The 17,116-nt window shown below is 37.0% G+C and overlaps 2 protein-coding genes across 3 annotated transcripts; both read left to right on the top strand.

Moving 5' to 3' along the window:
* LOC121997981 (WD repeat-containing protein WRAP73-like) lies at window positions 1–5,256 on the top strand. Of its 2 annotated transcripts, none has more exons than XM_042552687.1 (6): window positions 1–136; window positions 507–995; window positions 2,407–2,628; window positions 2,722–2,794; window positions 4,097–4,207; window positions 4,766–5,256. In XM_042552687.1, the coding sequence occupies exons 1-6, from the start codon at window positions 20–22 to the stop codon at window positions 5,152–5,154; spliced, it is 1,401 nt and encodes a 466-aa protein (XP_042408621.1). In that variant the 5' UTR covers window positions 1–19; the 3' UTR covers window positions 5,155–5,256. The 2 variants fall into 2 exon arrangements, with proteins under 2 accessions (XP_042408621.1, XP_042408619.1); XM_042552685.1 differs by having other exon boundaries at window positions 2,722–2,806.
* A 123-nt stretch (window positions 5,257–5,379) lies between these two features.
* LOC121997980 lies at window positions 5,380–7,410 on the top strand. Its single transcript, XM_042552684.1, has 2 exons — window positions 5,380–5,753; window positions 5,838–7,410. Exon 2 carries the CDS (start codon window positions 5,879–5,881, stop codon window positions 7,328–7,330), a length of 1,452 nt encoding a protein of 483 aa, XP_042408618.1. The 5' UTR covers window positions 5,380–5,753; window positions 5,838–5,878; the 3' UTR covers window positions 7,331–7,410.
* Window positions 7,411–17,116: the final 9,706 nt, after the last annotated feature.

Below are 17,116 nucleotides of genomic sequence, written 5' to 3'. Positions count from 1 at the left end.
ACGATTTCCCATTAGATCCATGGAGTTCACGGATCCGTATAAGCAATCGGGTCCCTGCTGTTTCTCGCCCAACTCCCGGTTCCTTGCCGTCGCTGTGGATTATCGCCTCGTTATCCGTGAAGTCGTCTCCCTCAAGGTAACAAGTGTTTCGCAGTTATTTATAGATTCCGCGCTTCTTGCTTTCAGAGTTTCAGGGAATTTGGTGGAAGGAAATGCGTGTTGAAATCTTGGTTCTTTTACAATTGATTCATTCGTTAGAAGAATTAACTCTGCATCTATGGATGAATTTTGTATCTTTTAGATTCAATTCTATGCCCTCTGTTTTTATGAATTTTGCGTATGAAGACGGAATAATTTTGTTAATAAATTCTCAGCTGACTGTAATTATCATAAAGCATACTTGCTCCGTGAGTTACTTCAAAAAGGAAAAAATATATATTTCTGCTCATTAACTATTCTGAAAAATGCTTTTGTGATATTATAGTTGATTTGCTCCGTCTCCATAGGTCATTCAACTCTTTTCATGTGTGGACAAGATAAGATATATTGAATGGGCCTTGGATTCTGAATACATACTTTGCGGTCTTCACAAGAAACCGGTAGTACAGGCATGGTCACTAACCCAACCAGAATGGACATGCAGAATAGACGAAGGCCCTGCTGGAGTTTTATATGCAAGGTGGAGCCCTGACAGTCGTCACATACTGACTACATCAGAGTTTCAGCTGAGATTGACTGTTTGGTCACTGCTAAACACTGCCTGTGTTCATGTGCAGTGGCCAAAACTTGCTTCAAGAGGTGTTTCTTTCACTAAAGATGGCAAGTTTGCTGCAGTATGCACAAGGCGTGATTGTAAAGACTTTATAAATTTGCTTTCCTGTCAGACATGGGAAATTATGGGCGCTTATGCTGTTGACACAATAGATTTATCAGGCGCTGAGTGGTCTCCGGATGATAGTACCATCGTTATCTGGGACTCTCTTCTCGAATACAAGGTGATAATGATTTGATCTTCTAAAGATTAGTTTTCTTCTTTTTTTTTTTAATGGAAGGATACTTGTTATTGTATTTGTACCTTTAAATCAAGTATTTCGATATAACCATATTCCTAAAAAATTGTTCCATGATTAATAATGCTAAAATTTATTAACTTGTTAATGCTGGTCTAAAAATTTACTCTGTTTGTTTGTCAGTATGCTTTTTTTTTAATATTCTCTTCCGATGGAAAATGAAATCATTATTTTAACAGCATATGCTTTAGATCTACTATTCTGGAACAGAAATTCATCATTAACTTTTCAGATATTACTTAAGATTTGCTAATGTTAAAACCTTTTTTTTTACGGGGAAACACACACACTGTACATGGACAGAAAGAATAGAAGGCGAGTGAAATACTTTAAGGGAAGAGAAAAAAGTAAAGAAAGAATTGTTCTATCCCATATCTGTTCTATTTCATTTACGTTGTTTACTTAGACATAATTAAAGAGAGAGACAGAGAGTTACTCTCAGTTATTTGGAGATATGTAAACTTCATCCAACAACATTGTGGAACTTCATGCTTTCCCAGGTAGAGCTTTTAATAGGGCCATTTCTATGAGGGTGAAGAGGTGTTGGAAAAATTTTTTTTGCTCAAAGCTCTCTAGGAACTCTGCCAAAACCTCAACATGAAATAGGCCTTTCAAATGAAAATGATACTAGGACATTCAAGGGGTTTGGTAATTTCCATGGAATTTGATCCAACTAGGCTTTCTAATGCATCCATTTTGCAAATGGGTAGAAAATTACCAACCTAGATTAACAGTTGATTATCATCCAAATATAATTTCATCCCTTGAAATCTTAGAAGACCAACAATAAAATACATAGTAAAATGTTTTCATTACAACTTTTAAACTGAATCTTTCTGCAACAATCCTGCTGGTATTTAGCGTTCTTCCTTAACCTACAAACCCAATAAACACTGAGCCACAAAAATCAATATTCATCTCTTTACATGTCATGCCATAAAAAATTAGCAGTGAGCCCCCTGCTTCAATCTATGACTGTTGGTGAACAATTGGTAACACATGCAATGGTGAATCACTGAGGTGCATATGCACTTTGGGAGTGTATCCGATAAGACTGAGTTGAAATACTTGAAAAAGTCTTGTGTGTGCATGAAACATGGTACATCTCCTTCATTGCGTGAGTGAGGGTCATCTGGACTTTGTCAATCTATCTGCCTTTGACTAAGTCTGATTGGTAGGGGTTAATGAGATTGGTCATCAAGGGTTGTATCCAGTTTGCTAGGACTGCCTCAATAAACTAAAAGGTTGCTTGCTATTACATCTGCTTCAACCTAAACTTTCTGTCATGCCCTCGGCTGTTTGCATTAAGTGCTACATTAATACTTATGATACACAGGTTCTGATTTATTCTCCAGATGGTAGATGCTTATTCAAGTATCAACCATGTGATAGTGGATTAGGTGTAAAGACTGTTGCCTGGTCTCCATGTGGCCAATTCCTGGCTGTTGGTAGCTATGATCAGATGTTACGGGCCCTCAACCACCTGACATGGAAAACTTTTGCTGAATTCTCACATGTAACTACCATTCGCAGTCCGTGTAATGCAGTTCTCTTCAAGGTGAGCATATATGCACTATTCACACTCATTTTGCCTCACATGTTTCAGTTGTCCCACTAACTGTTAATTCCAAGATATGAATATCTGTGGTAGGAAGTTGATGAACCTTTGCAACTTGATATGACTGAACTATATCTAAGCGACAACTTCCCACATGGAATACAAGGTACCTGTGCTGGTAAGAATAATGATGATTCTTTTTCTTGTAGTAAGTTTATGGACTATTTTTATCAAAAGTCTCTTGACCTGAATACTTGAGCATCATGATTTGCAAAGCAAAATAACTGAAGATGTAGAAAATGCACCATTCACATCTAATTTATGATTATTGAAACATGATGTTTTTGATGCTTTCCTGATAATTATATTACATGGTTTTACATATGTGATGCTTTATTAGTCACATGAACTCCCTTTTTGCTTTTGATTTACTTGAATTTTTCCATCTAAAGAAACAAGAAGAAAGAATTTTTCATGTCACTCATCTTCTTTTGGAGCAATCCTTGCATAGTATACAACTTTTGGTCTTCAGGATTGTGTTGTTCAATTTCATTTGTAGTAACATTTGATTGTTGGAGCTGTTATTCACAAGATTTCAAATTTCAGTATCAATACTGATTACCAAAGTGATACAATATCAAATATCAATATCTGTCAAGAAGATACTGACCAGACTATGTCAAGCTAGTTTGTGTTGTCTCACTTCTATAATCTCCTGCATATCAATTTGTATTCAATGCAATACCTATATATCTGTTATACTTCACATCTATATGAGATGAGCGAGTGAGAGAGAGCAATGCTCCTTTTAAATTCCTAATTATTCTTCCTCTTCCTCTTTTTCTGGCTTACCATTTCTACATAAGGATATTGTATAAATCCTGATAAATTTGAGGCAATTAAGGACTAACCTGAACCAAACATTAATTAGGAAGTTCAAGGTCTCCACGACATCATTATCCTTCTTAAAACACTTCAATTGTGGATTTCATCAAACATTTCCTAATAGAGTTATATTTGACTAAATTAGATTTTATAATCTTCTAAGAGATTAAGGAAATGATGCTTGAGTCCTCCTCAGACATTCTTATCTCTCTGAATCAGTTGAGGTTCCCTGCAATGCATCTAGAATAAGAATTGGAGGTACATTAATGAGATTTGAGAAATCCTATTTAATTATGATAAGGAGTTTTTTTACTTTCATTTAGTCCCTGAGACAGTGGCAGTATTTCATACTGACAAACAAGTTTGCCTTATGCTCTAACCAAATGACTCAAAGTTTTATCTAGCCAAAATAAGTTAAATGTTAAATGAGTTAAGACCATGAGACACAGTTTTGTACTCATTATCTCATTTAGGCCCTGAGACAATGAGTTTTATACTTTTAAGTCCTTTTTCAGAAAAGGAGCTTTTTATAACAACTAATGGTTCAACACATGCAATGTCTATTGAACCTTCATCTTTCTAGAAAATGCTGCTGAAGGCAACTTGAGAGTCAAGTACAAAGTTATAGATTGTCCATTCAGTGTACCGTTCCAAAAGCCAGCAGCAGATAAACCTAATCCAAAGCAAGGAATTGGTAAGTGCCTTTCTAGTTCTTATTTTTCTCTGCTCATCAACTTGTCTTTTTTATCCAGTACTACTATTATATTTTTATCATGTGGAATAAAGATATTCTTCATACCATTGCTTTATATCGTCAATGATGCTCTCATAATTTACCACATATCCTGCAAATCTTATGGGCTTTGCTGAATAGATTAGATTTGAAAAAGATATCTGAAATTAAACATACACGTCTTTGGAAATTAAGTAATGCTTCAATTTTCCATCTAAACTATGATAAAAAAATTGTCATGGTGATTGCACCAGCTATGCTGAGATTGCATCTAGTTGTTGGAGTATCTACATTCAAGAACAAAACGGCCTTGGCATATTTCATCATTCAATCGAGTTGTAATTGGAATAATAAAGACTTGAAAAATGGTATATAATATATATAATGCTCAATTGTGATTCTCCTTTGAGAATATGACATGTGCAATCTCTTTATCGCAACAACTCATTACATTGTGGAACTTTTTCCTTTTTCATCAAATAACAATTTGAAATTCATTTACTATTACAATGTGTGCAGGTTTACTAGCATGGAGCAATGACAGTCAATACGTTTGCACTCGCAATGATAATATGCCAACTGTTCTGTGGATATGGGATATTCGACGCCTTGAGTTGGTCTCAGTATTGGTGCAGAAAGATCCAATTCGGGCGGTAGCCTGGGATCCTACTTGCCCTCGGCTTGTCCTGTGTACTGGGACCCCTCAGTTATACATGTGGACATCCACTGGAGCTTGCTGTGTCAATATTCCATTGCCAGACTTTGTTGTATGCGATATCAAATGGAACTCAGACGGAAGTTGCCTTCTCTTGAAGGACAGAGAATGGTTCTGCTGCTCTGCAGTTGTTTCTGTGCTGCCGCACTCCAGTGAAGATAGTTCCGAGGGTGAAGATGATGACGCCTATTAGATACTATGATTATTGTGTCAATCGGATTTGCCATGATGAGCCTAATATTTTACAAACGTAGATTTGTTATTTTAATCGCCGAATGAAATTGATACTTATTAATGTGCTGTTGATCAGTATGGACACTCATTTGGGTATTATCCTCTAAGTTAGCAATAGGGTAACTTTATGAGGTAAAATGGGTCTAGATTAGAAGTTTGTTTCCACCCTTTCCAAAGTTGCCATCACGCATGGTCTACCATATTTAGATATTATTAGACTTTCATGGATCGACAAGCAATTTCCATGTCTGTGTGTTTGTTTACGCCCAGTCAACTGACTTTGCAAGCTTAGAGTCTCAGTTATTCAGTTGAAAGTGAAGGGCATTCAAGAAATCGTCCAAGTCGAGATCTCACATCGAAAGGAGTGGCAGGGAAGTCAAGGAAGCATGTGACTGACTCCAATTTATGCTGCAAATTCAAGTAAAGTCAACTCTCGTATTAAGTAAGGCCCAAATAATTATAATGACTGTTTTTATATATTCGAAAGGCCAAAATCCAAAGCGAACTGAAGCCGAAAGAGGACGATAAACGAACACAGAAGGAAAAACAAGGACGAAGGTAAGACGCGAGGAGCAATCTATTACATGCCTAATTCTTCTTCCCTTTATGGTGGTGACCTAATACCGTGATACGTTATTCCAGGAATCAAAGGAAGCGTGGCGTTCCGAACGCCTCTGTGTCATATGGCATTCCGCCCCAAGAAGCCTAACTCCGCCTCCCCCACCACCCTTCTCCTCCTCCTCACCCTCTCCGCCGTAGCCATCCTGCTCCTCCGCTCCCCTTCCATCTCCACCCCATCCTACCGCAACGCCGCCACATCTTCCAAGGCTACAACCTTCTCCGGGGACCTCCGCCACGCTCACTTCTCCTGGAACAGCCTCCGCCTCACCCCTGACGGTCCCCCGCCCGCCAGCCTGCGCATCGCCGTCTTCACCCGCAAGTGGCCGGTGTCCTCCGCCCCCGGTGGCATGGAGCGCCACGCCCTCACCCTTCACTCCGCCCTGTCTGGCCGCGGCCACGCCATCCACGTCTTCACCTCGGCGCCCTCCTCGGGCGAGCTGCCGGCCGAGGGCGGCGCCGCAGGCGGCGGCCCTCATCTCCACTTTCTCTCCGGGACGAACTGGCGGTGCGACGAGGCCTGGGCGCTGTACGAGGCGGAGGTGGAGCATGGCGGTGCCTTCGACGTCGTGCATTCGGAGAGCGTGGCGGTGTTCCACCGGTGGGCGCGCCGCATTCCTAACCTCGCCGTGTCGTGGCACGGCATCTCGCTGGAGGCGCTCCATTCGGGCATCTACCAGGATTTGACCCGCCGCCCCGACGAGCCCCTCTCTCCAGCATTCAACCGCTCCCTTGGCGGGTCCATCTACAAGGTCCTCGACGAGATCCGCTTTTTCCACCACTACGCCCACCACGTCGCCATCAGCGACAGCACGGGGGAGATGCTGCGCGACGTGTACCAGATCCCCTCCGGCCGCGTCCACGTCATCCTCAACGGTGTCGAGGAGGACAAATTCGCCCCGGACGCCAGCCTCGGCGACGCCTTCCGTGCGGAGATGAAGATACCCCTCGGCTCTCTGGTGATGGGCGTGGCGGGGCGGCTGGTGAAGGACAAGGGGCACCCGCTACTGTACGAGGCGTTCGCCAAGTTGTCCCTGCGCCATCCGAACGTGTACTTGGTGGTGGCGGGTTCGGGGCCGTGGGCGCAACGGTACGCGGAGCTGGGCCGTAACGTGGTGGCGCTGGGACCGGTGCCACCGGAGAAACTGAGAGCCTTCTACAACTCGCTGGACGTGTTCCTGAACCCGACGCTGCGGCCGCAGGGGCTGGACCTGACGCTGATGGAGGCGATGCAGTGCGGCAAGCCGGTGGCGGCGACGCGGTTTCCCAGCATCAAGGGGACCATCGTGGTGGACGACGAGTTCGGGTACACGTTCGCTCCCAACGTGGAGGCGCTGCTGGAGGTACTGGAGAAAGTGGTGGGCGAGGGACCGGCGCGGCTGGCGGAGCGCGGCCGGGCATGCAAGAACTACGCCCAGTCCATGTTCACGGCAACCAAGATGTCCTTGGCGTACGAAAGACTCTTCCTCTGCATCAAGAACAACACCTATTGTTCCTATCCTCTGCCCTTCGATTGACCAAACTCATCGCCATTTTTTATTCCATTGCTTTTATTACATTTAATTACATCTGGTCATTCGATTACAGCTTACTTCAATATCAGACCAACAATATACGTTTATTTCTACTTCTCTTCTTTTGGGTTTTCTCCACTGATTTGTTTCATCTCTCCCTCTCGTTCTAGAAAAGCGTTCAGATTCAACAACGGACGGCCAAGACTGACTTTTGGTGAAGAAATTGAAGGAAAATTGATTAAGCAAATGAGAAAATTGGTTAGGCTGAAGGGGAAAGGAAAAGTTAGAAATAGTGTATCTTAATTGTATCGACGGAAAGATTCAACGTATCGTTTACATTTATTGCACAAAAAAAAGAATAAAGTAACTTTTATGTATACATATTAGACGAATGCATTAAAGAATATAGTAATTTTTCTGGATTTATTGCACAGAAACTGCCCTTAGTTAGTTGCTAAAAATAAATTACTCGAGGAAAAAATATTAGAAAATGTCTTTTAAAAGAAAATAAATTGTTTTAATATTATTTGAATGTGTTTTGGAAAAAAAAATCTTTTTAAATTGGATTTATCATGCAATTTGGACAAAGTCAATTTATCCCGAGTAGGCCACGCGACTTGATTGATCCAACTATTTTGTCTTGATTTATCATTACAATTTGCAATCAGCCCATGAGGACAAATAGACCCAGCTAGCCCAACAAATCAGCTTGAATCAATCAGGCAGCAAACCAAGCTTGGATGTACAAACCGGTCCAGTCAGACTGACTTCAACGTAACCTGCTCAAAAAGACCGATCCATTTAGCCCTCACGTAGGGATGGTAATTTTCTCTGCGGGTTTGGGACCCCGTAAGAAAAACCCGAAATGGAGATGGGGATCCCCGATTTTTCGAGAATGGGGCGGGTTTGGGGCGGGTATGGGAATACTATTCCCATCTCCGAACCCGGCCCGAATATTATTATTATTAATATTAATAAATAATAATATGATTTTTTTTAAAAGTATTAATAATAGTATTAATATTAATATTAAAATTTTAAAAAAATATTATTAATAATAATATTATTAATATTGATATTAATATTAATATTATCAATTGACTCAAACAAACCACAGACACTAGAATAGTTCATGCCAGGTCAGATTACATGTATTAATATTAATATTGATGATAATATTGGTATTAATACATGGCAGTTAAACTTTCACCTCTATGGATTGCAATTGATGATACAGTAGCTACCATTTTGGTGTTTCTGTGCCTGTGATTTGCTTGGGTTAATATTCTACTGTTTCTGGTGTCTGTGATTTGTTTGGGTCAATTTGGAAATGGGACGGGAATGGGGAATCCTTGAACCCGTGGGTTCGGGTTCGGGGAATCTCCGAACCCGAAAAAATAAGAATGGAGCGGGGATAGGAATGACAAACCCGTCCCTGCCCCGCTTCATTGCCATCCCTAACAGTTGCTGATCAACTGATTGTTGCAACCCAATAGCATTACTCGTTTAATCCAACCGACTGATCCAAATTGGGCAAGTTACTCAAACCAAATGGCCTGATGAAATTGTCCAATCTGACAAGGCGGTTCAAATCAAGCAAGCCGCTTGGACCAAATGGCCTGATCAGATTATCTGATCTGACCCATTCAATCCGACCAGCCGATGTGGCTTTCTTGTCTTGGTCGTCCCATGTGGATCAACTTGCCTGACTTGTCCAAGATGCTCGACGAATTGATTAGATTGGTCTAATTTGTTTGGCGTGTTAGGCTATTTTGGGTGTGTTTGGCCCATCTGGCTAGATCAATTAGTTTGTCCGGATCACGCAGCGGGATCGGATTGACCGCCTCAACTTGCGAATCTAAATCAGTTGACTTTCTTGGCTCAATTGATTGTATTTGATACCGATAATAATATTCTATTATAGGAGATGGGCCGACCTGGTTAGACCCATAAGGAAAGAAAATGGGCGTAGTAGTTGGGAGAAGTTGAGCTCGGGGGCACGACTTAATTTGCTCAGACTCAGCTTGAGCTTGGGAATCAGACTCGGGATCGAGAAGTGTTCGGGAATTCGGTTCGGAGACTTTGACCGGGTGTCGACTTTGAATAGGAAAGTTACTCGAGGATGGTACAAGAAGAAGCAACCAAATGTGAACGTCAACTTGCTCAGCAATATCTACCAATCGATAGTTCATGTTATACCTCTGTAATTTCATGTTGACTTTGAGATGGATTGACAGAGACGCTAGGGACGAACGTATTCATTTTTTTTTACTATAATATTATACCTCCATAGTGATCCTACAGATCATTCGAGATGATAAATGATGATATATATGTCATATGAGATCGTGGGGTCAAATCATAGGATTATTAGGGCATAAATCCCCGAACCCTGTTCAACTCACCCTATCGCCACACTTGCCCTCTCGACTATCATAATTTATCTTCTTCATGATGACCTGAGGTCGGATGCGACAGAAACACTAGGAACAAATGATTTTACTTTTTGCCACATGCTATACCACCGTAGAGCTTATTGATGTGCTCTTCGTCCCACCATGATGTGAGAATGGTTGAATAGACTGAACTTGAATAACATAGTTCAAGAAAAACTATTTAAATAGTCAAAACAATATTACATAAAATAAATTTAAATTATAAGATAAAATTTCCATTTCATTTTCTAACGAAACTTAGGGTGCGTTTGGTACGCTCGTTTCCTGTTTTTATTTTTTGAAAAACGTGTATTTTCTAAAAAATAGAAAAATAACTTTTTATCATTTCCTGTTTTTATAGAAAACGCTAACTAGTTTTATAGAAAACAAATACGAAAAACGTAAACCAAACATCATTTTTCAGAAAATGCACATTTTTCAAGAAATGAAAATGAAAAACGCGCGTATCAAACACGCCCTTATTTTTTCCCACTAAATTTTAAAGTATTAATTAATTAATTTCAACCATTTAAAAAGGACGTGACTATCGGTTTAATTCAGTAAGCAATTTTTCTTTTGAAATATAAAATAAATCAGTTTTAAGTTTTTTTTTAAAATTGCCTTAAATAATTTAAAACGCAAAGAAATATAAAAAAAAATAATACCTACGGAAATTAATTATTATATTTGTTTTTCAAAAAAAAAACAATCGTAGTCCATCAAATTGTTTCACTAGACAACACCTTCGTAAAGTAAAAAAGAATTGAAAAAAAAAAAAACTTAACACAATTAACTTTTATATTTTAAAATTACTCTATTCTATAGATGTCATAAAAATGCACGATAGAATACTTATTATTTGTCCGAACTAAAACTTACATTAATTGAGCGAATTTCAATCGTTCAACTTTTTTCGATTTAACTAATATTTATTTTTGTTAGACAATCGACATATATATATATATATATATATATATATTTTTTATGTTGCGCGTCTGTACAATACACGACTGTGCGCGCGCAGCATACCAATCAGCGTTTTTTATTTTTTTTTATTAGTTTTTAAATTAAAAAATAATTAAAAAATTTAACATTTCCTTATATAAATTTCTAATACATTAATATATCCCCTTAACACATTACAATACTCAATAAATACTTAAATTAATTTTATTTTAATTTTTTTTAAACCAAACACTATAACCTAATTGAAAAGTCTAAATCCTATAGGTAAAATCTAAAAAAAAAATAACTTTAATACTACAACCAAAGCCTGAACCCTAGAAATAAAATCATAAAAAAAAATTTATTTTTATTTTTTTTCAATTATTTTTTAATTCATAAATTAAAAAAAAAATAAAAGCAGTTGTTATCCTGCGCGGCGCGCACAATCGCGCACTGTGACATCGCACAGGATAACAAATATATATATATATATATATATATATATATATATAGTATTCATCTCCTGCACAATCACGCACGCGACTGTGCACATCGTGCAGGAGATCAATTAATATTTGTTTTTTTTAATTTTTTTAATATTTTAAATTAAAAAATCAATTAAAAAAATTCACATTTCTTTATATAAATTTCTAATACATTAATATATCTCCTCAACATATTACAATACTCAATAAATACTTAAATTAATTTTATTTTAATTTGTTTTTAAAACCAAACACTATAATTTAATTGGAAAGTCTGAACCCTAGAGGTAAAATCTAAAAAAAAATAGCTTTGATACTATAACCCAAAGCATGAACCCTAGAGGTAAAATCTTAAAAAAAAAAAAACTTTGATACTATAACCCAAAGCCTGAACCCTAGAGGTAAAATCTAAAAAAAAATAGCTTTGATATTATAACACAAAGCCTTAAACCTAAATAGCTTTGATACTATAACCCAAAGTCTGAACCCTAGAGGTAAAATCTAAAAAAAAAATAGCTTTGATACTATAACCCAAAGCCTTAACCCTAAATAACTTTGATACTATAACCCAAAGCCTGAACCCTAGAGGTAAAATCTAAAAAAAAAAATAACTTTGATATTATAACCCAAAGTCTGAACCCTAGAAACTTGTTTTAATTAAAAAATATTTTAATTATTTTTAATTAAAAATAAAATAAAATAAACAACTGATATCTCTATATATATATATATCTATATATATATATATATATATATATATATATATATATATATATATATATATATATATATATATATATATATATATGTGTGTGTGTGAGAGAGAGAGAGAGAGAGAGAGAGAGAGAAAGAGAGGAGAGATAGGGCCTGAATTTGCACTAAATCAAGTTGACACGCACACAAAGTTGTTTTACTTAACACAAGCGTCGAATGTCGGACTAATCGAGACAAAATTTGTCCAAAAGAATGAACCAACATTTTATCATCTGAATATCTTTTTACTACCTGTTAAAAGTGTAACAGAAGCATTAATATGAAATTAATGATGATTTTGTAATGTCTCGATATTAATAGCGGCATTAAATTCATTAATGGTGATTTCGTAATGTTTCGACATTAATGACGATATTAAACCTATTAATAATGATTCTGTAATGTCTCACTATTAATAAAGACATTAAACTCATTAATGGCGACATTAAATCTAACATTAAATTATCATAATTTGGTCATTCATTGCAGGTAAAGTGAGAGCTCGCGACTTAGACCATCTAAAGCTTGGTAGAACTAGCCCCGCTGACAGCCTGAGATTATTCACTCAGGTCATCTCAATAGACAAATTAGAATTGATTTTGTGTGTAATTTCAATTCAATTAATTCCCTAAAATCTCCGGCAGATTGTCCAACAATCTTAAAACATATTTCGTTTTGTTGAGATGACCACAAAACAAAGTGTTAAGGTACAACAGACTTAAGCAAAGTATACATATATTCCACCTTGATCCAAAACACAAGTATGACATTTTTGTTGAAGCAAAAATAATAAGGTCATCCTTTCAACATTTTCAGAGAAGCAATGAACCACTCGGGCTAATTCACACCGATGTGTGTGACCTCAAAGGTACGCCAACACATGGTGGGAATAAATACTTCATTACTTTTATATATGATAATATAAAATATTGTTATATGTATTTTCTTAAAAGTGGGGATAAAGCTATAGAGAAATTTGCTTTCTATAAGAATGAGGTTGAAAACCAACTTAATAAAAATATTAACGTGACTCGAAGTGACCAAGATGGTGAATGTGTATCACCGTTCGCTGAGTTATATGTTGAATATAGGATTAGACAAAATAACAACTCCTTATATTCTTCAGCAAAATAGAGTTGTTGAGCGAAAGAATTGAATTATAAAGGAGATGATGAACACTCTTATATTAAACTCTGGACTGCCAGAGTTCATGTGGGGGGAAGCTATGCTAACAGCTAATTACCTTTTAAATAAGGCGCCCCAGAAGAAAATAGATAAGAGCTTTATGAGTTGTGGAATGGAAGACAATCATCCTATAAATATTTATGAATATGGGGGTGTCTTACTAATGTTTTGGTGTCTGATCAAAAAAGGATTAAGATATGACTAAAGACTGTTGATTGCATATTTATTGGATATGTACATAAGAGTAGTGCGTATCAATTTTTTGTGTATGAGTTACAAATACCGGATATACACAAGAACTCGATAATAGAATAGAAAAATGCCTCATTCTTCGAACATGTGTTTTCGTATAAGACCCGAGAGGAAGCTAGCTCCTCAAAATAGGCATATGAAATACAAGGTAAAGATGATGATGAGGAACCAATCAAGGTTGAGCTTAGACGGAGTAAAAGAGCTCGGGTGGAAAAATCTTATGAAATGGATTTTAACACTTTTATATTGGAAAGTGAACCCCGCAGTTATTTAGAAGCAGTAAGCTCTTATAATGGACCTCATTGGAGAGAAGCAATTACATCTGAGATAGAATCTACCTTACAAAATCATACTTAGAAACTTGTGGATCTTTCTTCGGTAAGTAAACTACTAGGCTACAAGTGAATCTTTAAGAAAAAATGAAGTCAGATGACATAATTGATAAGTATAAGATCATATTGATAATCAAAGGATACTGATAACGAGGAAGCCTTGATTACTTTGATACGTATTATTTAGTGTCGAGAATAACTTCCATTAGAGTATTATTGGTTATAGTCGCTCTATAAAATCTATAAATACATCAAATGAATGTAAAAATAGTCTTTCTAAACGAGGATTTAGAGGAAGAAATCTACCCAGAGCAATATGAGGGGTTTTCTGTACCAAGATAGAAAAAAGGTTTGTAAATTGGTGAAGTCATTATATACCTTAAAACAAGAACCAAAGCATTGACATAAGAAATTTGATAATGTCATGAAGGAATGTGGATTTAAGATTAATGAATGTGATAGATGTATCTACATGAAAATCATAGAGAATGACTACGTCATTTTATACCTATATGTAGATGATATACTTATCATTGAGAGTAATGATAGTATAATCAAATCCACTAAAAATAAGTTGAACCCAAGATTTGACATGAAAGACATGAGCCTACCTGATGTGATTCTAGGAATCAAAATTCATAGGACAACAAAATGACTTGTTCTTAGACAATCTTATTACGTGAACAAGATTCTTGAGAAATTCACTAAGGGTGATACTGTGTTGGCACAAGGGCTGATAGATACGAGTCAATATCTATCAAAAAATCAAGGTGAAAGTATTTATCAGATAGAGTACTTTCGAGTAATTGGAAGTTTGATGTACCTGATGAGTTACACACGACCAGACTTGGACTACGCAATAAGTAAACTAAGTAGATATACGAGTAATCCTGATGTTGAGCACTAAAAAGGGACAACAAGAGTACTGAGGTACTTGAGGTATACTAGTAAATATGGACTGCACTATACGAGATATTCTACTGTGATCGAAGGATATAGCAATGCAAGTTGGATATCCGATATAAAAGACTTTAAGACTACGAGTGGATATATATTCACTCTATAAGGTGTAGTCATTTCCTAGAAATCTTTTAAGCAAATGGTAATAACCAGATTCACGATAGAATCTGAGTTTGTAGCTTTTGACAAATGTGATAAAGAGGCTAAATGACTACGACAATTCTTAGAAGATATTCCGAGATAGCTGAAACTGGTGCCGACAATTTACATACATTATGATAGTCCATCAGCAATTGGCTAGACATATAGTTATCTGTATAATGGTAAGTCTAGGCATTTACGTTGTAGACATAATACCATTAGACAACTACTCTCAACAGGAGTTATCACTGTTGATCATGTGAAGTCGAAGCATAACCTGGCAAACCCGCTAACTAAAGGCTTAAATCGAGAGTTAGTTGTAAGTTCATTACAAGAAATAGGTTGATGTCGTTGTCAGCGATTAGTGCAAAGGACACCCAACCTATGCTGACTAGAGATCTTAAGAACTAGGTTCAAAGAGACAACCAATTTACACTGACTAGACATATTATGGGGGGAATAACCCAATAAAATAGTGATTGGACTAGGGTAAGGCGATAGACTTTTAATGATCAAGAAGAGTAGATGACTACTTTCGAGGGATCACCTATGTGAGAAAGAAGTAGGGTCGCTTCGAAGAGAATTGGAGGCACAATTTTTAGAGGTTCTCATAGAATCAGGAGTGTTCATGGTCAAGAACGAACACAATCATGAGAACTGAGTTGTATCAAGGAGAGTCATAGGTGAGATATATCAATACTTACACAGATAGCAGAACAGTTCAAGAACATCATGTCTATTGGTTCCTTTGGCGACCGGCTAGAGAGGGGTGAATAGCCTACACAATAAAAACACAAAAAATACCTTTATCAAATTTATATAGCTTTAATAAATTTAACACTTGTATAAAAAAAATAAGAGGCTAATTAAAGAAAGGAAGAGGCACAACGGGATTTACTTGATTACAACCGAGGAGATTGTTAATCCAATGAAGTTGAAAGCACACTAAACTCTCCTTCAGGTGGAGAAGCTTCTTTACAGCAAATAACGCACTAGATCAGAAAGCTAAACAAAAGAGAAATGATTACAAGTATTCTATTTAAGCTTCTAGGATTAGAGCTGTATTTATAGCCCTGGTCGGGACGCCTGAAAGGGTTCCAGGCGCTTGGGGGATAAATTTTTATCCCCGTCATAACAGAACGCGCCATGTCGCATTCCGTATAAAAACCTACTCTAGGCTCCAGGAACCCTTCAAGGCACCCGGACTTAGTCCAGGCACCCGGACCAAAGTTAACCTCATGTTAACTTGTTTGGTTCGGGTTCTAGCTCTGGCTCCATTCGTTTGGGTCTGGGTCTTCCGCTCCGGCTCCGCTTGGGTGATTTGGGCTATCCAGAACAGGACTCACCCGAATCCAACTTTCGGCTTTCAAGCAAACTTCCGCTCTGACTTCTCGTCCTCTGAAACGCCGCACACCTCCTTCTCGTCCGCTCGCGTACTCTTCCGCAGCATCTTGTACCTCGGACCCACCGAGCCCATCGGCTCTTTCCCATGCCTTCCTTCTCACTAGTCGCATCTTTCACTCGACTTCCTGTGCTTCTAAGTTCTTGCACACTTAGACACAGAGGTTAAATACCAATAGGACCTAACTTTACTTGGTTGATCACATCAAAACTATTACGGGGTACTTACAATCTCCTCCTTTTTTAGTGAGCAATCCTCAAGTTAAGTTAGGGTAAAATCATAAAAAAAATAGTTATAAAATAAGATTTTTGCAAGTACAAAAATTAAAAATTGTACTACTCTTCCCCTAGACTTAATCTTTACTACTCCCCCTTTTGATCACATTAAAAATGGGGTATATTAAAAAATTCTACTTAACAACAATAAAAAGTCTAAGGGACAATTAAAAAAATATTAAAGTTTAAGTTTCAAAATTTTTTTAAACATATTTAAGGTAGAAAAAAAACTTTCATATAAAGTTGAAATTAAAAAATTTTCTAACAAATTGAACTTTTAGAAAATTTTAACATTTAAAATTTTTCTTATAGTTAAGTGATAAAGTTCTCGAAAAAATTAACTTTTAAATAATTTCTAACAACATTTTTTACAAACATTTAAAACCATTGTTATAACAATTAATTGCTTAACAGTTAGACAATTAAATGCTTATTTTAATAATTAGCTTCTAGGCTGTGGTGAGGCATTAGAACTTCTTGGATATTTGAGCAACAACCATTTTCTAGACAAAACCTTTTAAGGAAATTAAATATTTAATTTTCTGTCTAAAAGCAAAAAAAATAATCTAAATATAATTTTAGAAGCCAAAATAGGTTCCTTCATACAGGATTAATAAAAAATTT

Source organism: Zingiber officinale, chromosome 6A (genome assembly GCF_018446385.1).
Source record: "Zingiber officinale cultivar Zhangliang chromosome 6A, Zo_v1.1, whole genome shotgun sequence".
Lineage (NCBI taxonomy): Eukaryota > Viridiplantae > Streptophyta > Magnoliopsida > Zingiberales > Zingiberaceae > Zingiber > Zingiber officinale.
Note: the sequence above shows the minus strand (reverse complement) of the source record. Positions and strands in the feature narration are given on the sequence as shown.

What these genes read in the sequence shown, in the direction of transcription:
- LOC121997981 (XM_042552685.1), top strand. Translation starts at nt 20, where the DNA reads ATGGAGTTCACGGATCCGTATAAGCAATCGGGTCCCTGCTGTTTCTCG. An exon ending in GTAATGCAGTTCTCTTCAAG is followed by an intron (nt 2,629 to 2,721) that starts GTGAGCATATAT and finishes TATCTGTGGTAG; the next exon opens with GAAGTTGATGAACCTTTGCA. An exon ending in TAATCCAAAGCAAGGAATTG is followed by an intron (nt 4,208 to 4,765) that starts GTAAGTGCCTTT and finishes CAATGTGTGCAG; the next exon opens with GTTTACTAGCATGGAGCAAT.
- LOC121997980 (XM_042552684.1), top strand. Translation starts at nt 5,879, where the DNA reads ATGGCATTCCGCCCCAAGAAGCCTAACTCCGCCTCCCCCACCACCCTT.